Source organism: Falco cherrug, chromosome 6 (assembly GCF_023634085.1).
Source record: "Falco cherrug isolate bFalChe1 chromosome 6, bFalChe1.pri, whole genome shotgun sequence".
Lineage (NCBI taxonomy): Eukaryota > Metazoa > Chordata > Aves > Falconiformes > Falconidae > Falco > Falco cherrug.
Window position 1 is genome coordinate 72,502,250 of NC_073702.1, and position 9,909 is coordinate 72,512,158.

General features: G+C 52.8%; 1 protein-coding gene across 2 annotated transcripts in view; it reads left to right on the forward strand.

Moving 5' to 3' along the window:
• The window catches only part of ELP3 (elongator acetyltransferase complex subunit 3), a 94,173-nt gene extending 86,971 nt beyond the window's left edge, over positions 1-7,202 (forward strand). For both annotated transcript variants that reach the window (XM_055713516.1, XM_055713517.1), the window contains one exon: positions 5,118-7,202. In XM_055713516.1, coding sequence (XP_055569491.1) covers positions 5,118-5,180 — 63 coding nt within the window. In that variant the 3' untranslated portion in view covers positions 5,181-7,202. The remainder of the gene's footprint in view (positions 1-5,117) is intronic.
• The last annotated feature ends 2,707 nt before the right edge of the window (positions 7,203-9,909 follow it).

The window sequence follows — 9,909 nt, forward strand, 5'->3', positions numbered from 1 at the left end:
CCTCAGTAAGTCTCTGCTATGGAAATTTTATAAACTATTAGTAGCTCTTTAATGATCCTGAAAACAATCTCATCTTCACTTAGTTCTGTGACTAGTGAGCCGTGGTGAGGAAATCTTTGAGGATACTCGGCCTCAGCTGCTGCATCGCAATATTTCTGTGTGGCAGGGCTGAGTCAGAAGGGGTATTTATGGGCTGTGCACAGAAAAGGTCGTGGGCAGGGATTGCTACACATGGGCAATGAAATCAGGTTTCTGCCATCCTCTGGGTAGCACTCCCAAGCCGACTGCCCATCCTTCTGGGCCAGAGGAGTGCTTAACCCTGACACTGTGGTCACTCTTCTCTGTGTCCTGCTACAGGCAGGCTCCTTTTATTTAGTTAGTTAATGCTGAGGTTTAAATGTCACGATGAAAAGCCAGATTTGGGGTTTTATCAGTAGGCTTCACCATTATTCAGATGCTTCCAAATGAAGAGAACAAATTCAATTAACCAGCAGCCCTTGTCATTTGAAGATTGTGGTGAGCGACGCTTCTGAAAAGCCTCAGCTGGCCACGGGTTTCCATCCAGGCAGACGTGAGCGCAGCACCTGCCCTTCAACCAGATCACTGAATCTGGAAGTGGTTGGTTGGAATCTGCTCTGCTAAGTTCAAACTAAGCTCTCCTGCACAGTTTGATCCAGAATGTTTAAAATTTAAAACCCTGTTTTGAAGACCCAGAATGAGAAATGCAGCCAATTCTGGCTTGGCAAGTCAAAAAGCTTCTTGGGCCAGCTTTGGCCTTACTCTCCCACTCCTGCGTGATATTTCTTTTGTGATATTTCTTGGGTGATGTTTTGTTTCACTGGAAAGCACGGGTGCGACTTGGAGCAGTGGGAAGAGGGCTGCCCGAACAGGTCCCGCCAGCTCTGTGGTATGCTGGCTGTCCATTAGAGCAGCAGAAATTTGGGAAGAGAACTTGTGCCGTTGAGACGTTCCTTTCAGGTGTGCTTGATGGACAACTGTTGAGTGCATGCTGGGCATTACGAGTTGCTTCTGCAGTGCTTACCCCTAGGATGACTTGTGAGCAGATGAAATGGCACGTTTTCATAGCTGTAGCTCTGATTTTCTTAGAACTGCATGTTGATGCTCTCCCTGTCATCAGAAGCCAGCAGCAGAATCCTGCAACTTGGGATTTTTGGACTTTGCATTCATACGAAGTCAGGATGATTTCACAATGGAGAGGTCTGTGAAGATGGATTTTTTCTGTGTAGCTTACAGGCTTAGTGTCCCACAGATCTTTTACTCCCTTTTGCAGTGCTCTCACAGGTGAGGAAGGCTGTGGATGGTTTCTGGCTGTCAGTCTGCTTTTAATTCCACACTTCAACACCCCATTTCTCTTCCAGTTGTGCCATGATGATCTCAAAACACCCGTCCTCCATGCTGATTTCTCTGATATACTTTGACTACAAGGAGATACCTTTGTATTAAGAGCATCCTAGTGAGTAGTGTAGGCTGGGTTTGTTAGCCTTGGGGTTCAGAGCAGCTGAAGTGAACCCCATCCTCATCCTCACTTGCTGCGCATCAGTTTGGCTCATTGGGAGATCTTCATGCATTTCATTTTGGAGGAATCTAACCACAAGCTTTGCTCCCGGTGCGGTTCAGGTGCAGTCTACCCTCTGAAGGAGGCAGAGGCATCCAAACAAATGGCTTTTTGTCCAACTTCAGACTGAGATTGTGGTGGGGACATGCAGTCCAGGATACCAGAAATGCCATCTGAAGTCACCTCATCCACTCACTACAGTGTAGAGGTGTGGCCTTGAGCATCAGGTGCTTCCATCTGCTGATCCACTCCTGTGAGGCCAGATGAGACTGTAAGAATTCCTTGTTCCTTTGGCTTGTACCTCCACACCTGCCTGCTTTTCCCTGCTTCCAGAGGTAGATGTTGCCCCTGTGCCAAAGCAGCCTGTCATGCTGTGCTGCAGCGCGGTGGTACAGGCTGATGGTCCAGGGGATGTAACCCATGACACTTGGCTTCCACGCATCTGGACACAAACCCAGTGGCTGTTTTTTGAGGTGCTGGGTGGGCTGACCCTGGTGGGACACCAGGTGCCCACCACGGCTGCGCTGTCCCTGCCCCTGAGCTGGGCCGGGGGCAGTGTAAGGGCAGGCTGGTGGGTCGGGATCAGGGCAGGGAGCGATCCCTCCCCGGGTACCGGCACGGGCAGCACGGGCTCCGCTGGGGGGAATTGACTGAACGTGTCACCAGTCAGCTCAGAGCGGGATAATGAGAAACAAACCCAAACCTGAAGACGCCCTCCCCCACCCCTCCCTCCTTCCCGGGCTTAACTTCACCCCCAGCTCTGTCTCCTTCCCCCGAGCAGCACAGGGGACCAGGAGTAGGGGCTGGGGTCGGTCCCCCACCCGCTGTCCCTGCGGCTCCTGCCCCCCGTGGGGAGGGTCCTCACCCCCTGCCCGGCCCCAGGGGGGTCCCCGCGGGGTCCCCAGCCCTGCCCCCGCCCGGGCTCCTCTCCCCACGGGGCCACGGGCCCTGCCAGGAGCTGGCCCAGCGCCGCTGCCCGCGGGTCACAGCCCCCTGCGGGCAGCCCCTGCCCCGGGGGTCCTGCCCGGGCTGCGGGGGGGAGCTGCCCCCGGGGGCTGCACGGGCTGGGGGCACGGCCTGCCCGGCCGGGGGCTCCCCACGGGCTGGGGGAGCCTCTGCTGCGGCGCCTGGAGCCCCCCGGCCTCCCCCTGCCCTGGCCTGGGGGGCTGCAGGGCCGCGGCTCCCCCCTGTGCTCGCTCCTCTCTCCGGTCCCACCTGCAAAGGGGGTTTTTCCCCTTACCCCAGGGGCGCTCCCACCATCGCTGGTGGGTCAGCCCTTGGCTCCATCTTGGAGCCGGCCGGCATCGGCTCCATGGGACACGGGGGAAGCTTCCAGCAGCTTCTCACAGAAGCCACCCCTGTACCCCCGGCTGCCAAAACCTGGCCACGCACACCCAGCGCAGGTGTCTTGGTGAGAGTTTTTCCCCTCAGAAGCCTCTCGCCATGAAAACTCCCCTGCAGGGCTGGAGCTGGTGAGCTATCCTCAGCTAGAGCTGGGCAGCCGGGATTCCACACCCTGTCTTCACCTGCAGCCCACGGCCTGCAGCATCTCCTGCCTCCTCTTCCCAGGAGCCTTTCCTGTTGAAGGACAGTGATTTTGTGCAAGAAGTTACCGCTCCGAGCAGGGCTGAGATGATAACTGAGATGCTTGGCGAAGTGGCGCAGCGTGGGACCCCAGGGGCACAGGGCTGGCCAACCGCATCATCATTCTTGTTAATGGCTTGAACCCCCTGCCCTCAAATGGGGAAGAGCTGGTGCTTAACTAGTGCTACTTAATAGCTCTGAGATTAATGGAGGCAGCACACGATGCTCTGATGCAACCTAAACTGCCTTCTTTAAAATCCACACATTTCCCAAGGGCTTTAGGAAATAAAAAAGGGGAAGTGTTAAATAACTCTGATCAAGGTGTTTTTTAAAAACATCAGCTGAATTACTCAGTTGTCCTTTCGCTTCAGGAGGGCTGTTCTTCAGCTTTCGATTTTGCTAATCCTTTTAACCAAGTTGTTCTGGGCCACAGGTGGGATGGCTCTGCTCTTTCACTGCCAAAATCTGTATATTGTACCCCAGCATCTCTGCTGATGAACTCAAGAGGATGTTTTTTAGGCAAGATGTTGATAAAGCCGATAATTTACTCCAGGTCAGAGATCCCAGCCCTCCTCTGGGCAGAGATCAGGAAGAAGGGAGTGGGCACGAGTGCAGTAGACTTAGATTTTTCCTTAGCTTCAGGTTCACACTGAAGCTGAGTGAATTTGGGTCCCTTCAGGACGTTTGTGGTTGAGGATGGTTCCCTGCTGCAATCTCACAGGGGCTTTGCCACTGCTTAGAAGTAGATTTGCTCAGGTGTTCCCCAGTTTGGGGTTTTTCAACCTCTTCCCCAGCTTCAGCTGGAATGAGGGGCATGAAGACATCTCGGGTCTGGGTTTCACATGTCTTTTCCATACCTTAAATTAATATGCTTCTCTAGGATGTTGGCTGCGGGTTTGTCTGGAGCTGTGGTGCTTAAGCCGTTCGGTAACTATTGTAACGTGTGTTCAGGAAATAACGTTACCACGACTTTAAACAAATCCAGCAATGGGTAAAATTGCTGCAGCGATGTGTGGGCAGGAAGGGGTTACCAGCCACAGCAGGTCACTCCCTGCATAGCAGATGCAGGCATTCCTGGAGAGCCATTTGCTACCACCAGTTTCCAGGAACTGGCTGGAATGATGAGATTAGAGGAAAGAGGGGCTGCTTTCCTTGATGGAGAGCCGTGTCCTATCCGTCCTTCTGTCCCTACCCACCAGCTGCGCTGACAATGATGCCATGATGCTGAATTCCTCCTCCCTCCCCTGATGACTAATGTCTGCATCTGTGAGTAATTAGATAAGGTGAGGGGGAAGGCTGCTGTGCTGGACCTGTCCTGCCGCAGGAGCAGGATGCTGTGTGAGGTGGGGTTGGGCTCACCCGGGGCCTCATTAAGCGAGGAAGGAGAGGGAAGAGGCTGTTTGGGAACTGAGCCATTCAGAGCCATCCTTTTCAATGAGGAAATTGGATTGCGGCCGCGGAGACCACTTGTCTATCTGAAGTGGAGCCAAGTTCATTTCTAGGAGACATTGGACAGTTTTGTTGGGTTTTAGAGCCCTTCAGTTCCTGGTAATGATGCCTGCAGCTGGGCCGCCTCCTCTCAAGAGCCTGTCTTGAGTTTTGTTATACCTGGGCTGCTCTGAACTCTTGACTCACATCTCACCATTGTTGCTGTGTCGATTCCTCTGGCCCTCACAGCCTTTCTCAAGACAAAGGATGGGGTGCATGATTCAGGGTAGATAGAACAGCTATGTTCCTGCATTTCCCCCTTAAAAACACCGTAATTGGTCCAGATGCTAAGGAATAAACACCCCCGCTCCAGCACAGCAGCTGGGGAGCCCAGCGCCCGCTGTTTGGTGAGGCCAACCTCCTTTCGGCACCATCCCTCCATGGAAGTGACTTTTCTGCCTGGCCCTGGCTTCTCCAGCTCGTTTGTCATTGACACTGAATTTAAACGTTTTTGTTGTTCTTCTCACAGGTGTTGGCACAAGGAACTACTACAGGAAGATCGGCTACGAGCTCGAAGGGCCTTACATGGTGAAAAGGCTGGACTGATGCCCCAGGAGGTCCCCACCCCAACCAGCTGCTGGCAGGAGAGGAGGTGAGACTCATCCTGGAAAGAAGCTCATGGTGACAGACGTAAGCTAAAACCCAAAGCCTGCCAGCTGCAAAGGACTTGCTTATGCCAGAGCCCACGGCAGCAAATAGGGCATCTCCGCCGGGGAGAGCAGCTCGGAGATCTGCCCGTTGCCCCAGGAGAGCTTGGGGTTGGGGATGTTTCACGTCTCGGTACCGGTGTAACCCTGCCGTATCTGCGGGACGGGCGCTGGTGCGTTGCAACAGAGGGCCCAAGCGCAGGTGAGCCGGGGACCCTATTGAGCAGCCTGGGAAAAATAACTGTTGTTTCTGTAATGCTGTCAGCGAGCTTTTAATGGTTCAGCGCTGAAATTGGGTGGGTTATTCTACAACATGAATTAATTATTTCTCTGTGCACATTTATTTATGCTGGGCTTGGCTGCTTTCTATCCATCCCAAATGATGCCGTTTGATCCTTTTACCATGCAGAAGTAGGAGACCATGAGGGCTGGAAGCCTTTACTTTGGTGGCGGTAGGAACTGAGCTAAAAATTTAAACTTTACTCTCTACGATGATGCACAAACATGGAGTAACTCAGGGTAGAAGAGACTCTGAGAGCTCTTGTCCAACCCCACTCAGAGCAGATTCCAGTTAGATCAGGATGGTGATGCCTGCATGCCTCCAAGGCTGGAGATACTCTGTGGGTGTGGATGAAGAATCCACAGCACTTAGGTCTCTGTTCAGTATGTGACACCCATATGTTGGACAAGCTTTTCCTAGTATCTGATGGGAGTTTACAGCATTTCAGCTTGTGCCACTCGGCCTGTTGAGGTGCTGCTCTGGGAAGAGTCTGCCCTCCGAGCTTCTCCTTGCACATCACATACTCCCAACACCATAACCAGCCTGACGGCCCCCGCTTCAGTTTGCTCAGCCGCATTTCCAGCACCAGATCTGCTGCTTCTCCAGCCCGTAACCTGTTGATTTGGGCATGGGGATGCCGTGCAGCAGCAGTGTCAGGGGCCTCGGCAAGGTCACGGTATACAACCTCTGCGTCCCTCCCTTATCCGCACTGCCCTCATCTCATCGCAGCAGGCAGCTGGGCTGCTCGGGCACCATCTGCCTACGGAGGATCCCTCCTGGTTCTTCGTAACTCTTTTCCCCTCTCCCTCCCACAGCAGGAAGGGGTTTCGGGGAGGGTTTGGTCCTTATCTCTCCCAGCATGGAGGTTGGGTGACTGCCCTGTAGCTCCTCAGGTCCTTCTCCTGCTCCTCCTTGGAGATGGGTGTGATGGTTGCCTTTTCCAGGCGTTGTGAATGCTGTGAGGAATGATACCATTAAAGCTGCTTTTTGCAGAGCGAGATGGGATGTGAGAGCGAGCTGTGACCCTGGGTGAAGAGCTCAGCACCTTCCTCAACTCCCCCCCCAGCCCTTCGGTGGGGTGGGGATGACCCAAGACACACAGGGCAGGGGGGGTGTCCTTTGACACTAGTGATTCAGGGTTTTCAAAGGCAGCGTGCCTGGCGCTGCCCGCTTGACATAACAAAACCAGAAGGGAGCAGCCGGAGCTCTGACCTCCTCCACTTCTTTTTTTATAGTATTTCAATCAAAAATAGGGTTGAAATCTGGAGTCACGGCTTGTAGAGAAGTTGACGTTTCAGGTGTTACTCTAATAAACAACTCCGTCAGGAGCCTTCTGGAAACTTCACCGATAACGAACATTTGGACACACGTGACTAACCTGGAGGAGGAGCAGCTCGGGGGGGGGAAGCTCTCGCGGCAGCCGTGCCGTGCCACACAGTAAATGCGGTTCTGCCACTGTGATCTATTGCTGCTCCCCAACAGTGACTCGCGGGGTCAACGGCCAGAACCACGCTGACGTCTGCTGATGCGCAAGCGGCAGCAGCTGCCCGGGCAGCGCGGAAAAAGCGTGTCCTTGCTGGAAACAAGTGAAATACCTGGCAATAAATTTCTCGTTATTGAAGGTAAATGCTGGTGTCCTGTGTTTTAAAGAGCTGGGGAGTGAACACCAAAAAACAGCTTGTTGGTACCTAAACCCTTGAGTGTGTTTTGAGCTTCCTGCCCTGTACAGAGGGCTTGATTTAAAGAAGGGAGGTGGAGGCTGCTGCTTCTTGATTTGTTAAACTGGGTTTTTTCCATCCTTTATGACACTGGTAAATGCGGGGCACGTTAAGCTTCTGACACTGTAAAAGCAGAGGAGATGGAAGGAGATGTGTTGAGAAAGGATGCAATTTCTGTGTAGAATCCCTGAAATTTTCTGCAAAATTTGTTGTTCTGGTACCACTGACATAATTACGAATCACTCAGAGCTGAAAGCGTCAGACAGCCCAGCTTGTTCCAGGTACTAGCCAGAAAAACACCGCTTCTGTGTGTCTGAAAGCGTGGCCCTCCGGCAAATCAAGGAAATACTGGATACCTTTATTATTTTTTTTAAGGCCAATGTGGTTTTAGTTTACTAGCAGCTTTATCAGAAATAAAGCAATTTGGGGAGAGGGTCTTATTTTTAGCTTCCCATTTGTGTGTTCTGTCTGGGGCGATTTCATGCTGCACTTGCTGAGCTTCTGTGAAACTCTTCGGGCTTGTCTGCCCAGGCACAGGCTTGTTTTAATTGTGATGTACTGATTTGTCTGTTTGATATAAATGCAGCCAAATGAATAGCTGGTTTGTACTTCTCTCCAAGCCATTGCTTCCGCTGGGGACAGGGAGTTCCTCCAACGCATGTTCCTGGCATGTGTCCTGTCTGCTGCTGCTGCTCTGCACACTGCTGGGGTTTGGGATGGGGTTCGGGTCTCAGGCGGCAGCTCTGCAGCCAGGTCCCTGCCAGGGCACCCACAAACCTCGCTGGGGCAGCCCAGGGTGGCCCGGGAGGTGCAATGGTTTGAGGAAAGGTCCGGGGGGTGGCAGCCTGAGCTGTGGCTTCTTACCCTGTGTGTGTCTGCCAGAGTTTAAAAATACAGTGGTATGTGTCAGTCACCTACGGGGAGCTGGGGAACGGGATGCATTAGCAGATGTGTGTGGCTTTTCCACGGGTTTTAGTGTGGCTTTTGGGGTCTGTGGTTGCCCGGACATCACTTTGGGCACGATCCTGGCCCACGGTGCTCTCTGCTGCCTGTGGCATGGCTGCCAGGAGGGGAAAGCAAAAACCACGCTTCCTTCTAAAACTGTTCTAAGGGTTCCAGGCTTTGTTGTGTTTGAAGTACACTGGGCACGAACAGTACAAAGCGACAAAGTCTGGTAAGACTTCAGACATCTTTAGTTACAAAAAAGTGGGAGGCACAAAGGAGACATGAGACCCTACTGGGAGAAAAGGGGCCATGCAGATCCTTCCCGTAGTGATGCTTAAAGCTTTGTGGCCACCTCTTGAGCTTCATTAATAGGGGGTGACAGCGTGGGACCAGGTACCCAAATAAAGTCAGGAGCCCAGAGTGATCCTGATGCAGCTGGAGATACACAGCAGCGTGGAGGTACGGACGGCAGCTGTACACGATGGATAGGGTCGTGTTCTTTGCCAGGCTGGTGCCCGCGCCCCGTGTCGTCAGTGCTGGCTTGCAGTGACTGTCTCGCATTTAGGCGAAGTGCAGTCCTGGTGCCAGCAGGCTTCATGGCTAACCCCTTCTGCAGTCCCTGCCAGGAAATAAATCAAACACATCTTTGGTCTTGGGGGTTTTTTGTGGGTTTTTGTGTTCCCCCACTTAAAAGTTCACGTCGCAGGCTGAAGAAGAGCAGAGGGCCTTGCCCTGGGCGTGCAGGGAGGAGGAAGCATTGCCAAGCACCGAAAACTGTATTATAAGAGGAAACTGACAGCTGTGGTTGGGTTTGGCTGACCTGTGTTGGCTTTTTCCTGGCCAAGGTGCTTGTTGGCAGGATCCTGGCAGGCACTGAGCTGCACAGAGGAACTTTCCGGTTGGCTGTGACCTGTTTTTTGCAGTACTCTGCAAGTGTGGGTTATGGTAGGGTTTGGGTTGGTGGGTGGTGGGGGTTTTTTTCTCTCCATGAGGACAGCATCCATTTCAGTACAGGTACATCATTCTTACAGAGCTGTTGCATATGAAATCAGCTAATAGCATCCTGTAATTAATTGTGAAAGGGAGAGCAGCTTTGAAATCCGGGAGCAGTTGCACGTCACTGCAGCCCATGAAATTGTCTGTCTTGGCAGCTGCGAATTGCCCTGCAGTTTGAGGTCCAGTAAATGCAGACGGTGTTGCCTTCAGTGGCCACACCGGGCATCTTTCACATGGGAACGCTGGAAAAGTGCATTGAAGCCTCCTGGATGAAAAACAAAAAACAACCAAAAAAAACCCCCCAGTAACTACCCACCCTACAACAAAACAAACAAAACCCACACCAAAAAACACCCCCACCAAGAAAACCCCACACACAAAGGTCATTTGTGTTGACAAGCTACAGCTCCTCCTTCTTAGCCCTTCGTAGAATCATGGACTTACTTAGGTTGGAAAGGACCTTGTAAGATCATCGAGTCCAAACGTTAACCCAGCACTGCCCAAGCCCACCACTAACGCATACCCCTGAGTGCCACATCTACACAATTTTTAAATCCCTCCAGAGACGGTGCCGCCCCCCCTCCCTGGGCAGCCTGTCCCAGTGCTGGACACCCTTTCGGGGAAGAAATGTTTCCCAGTCTCCAACCTAAACCTGCCCTGGTGCAGCCTGAGGCC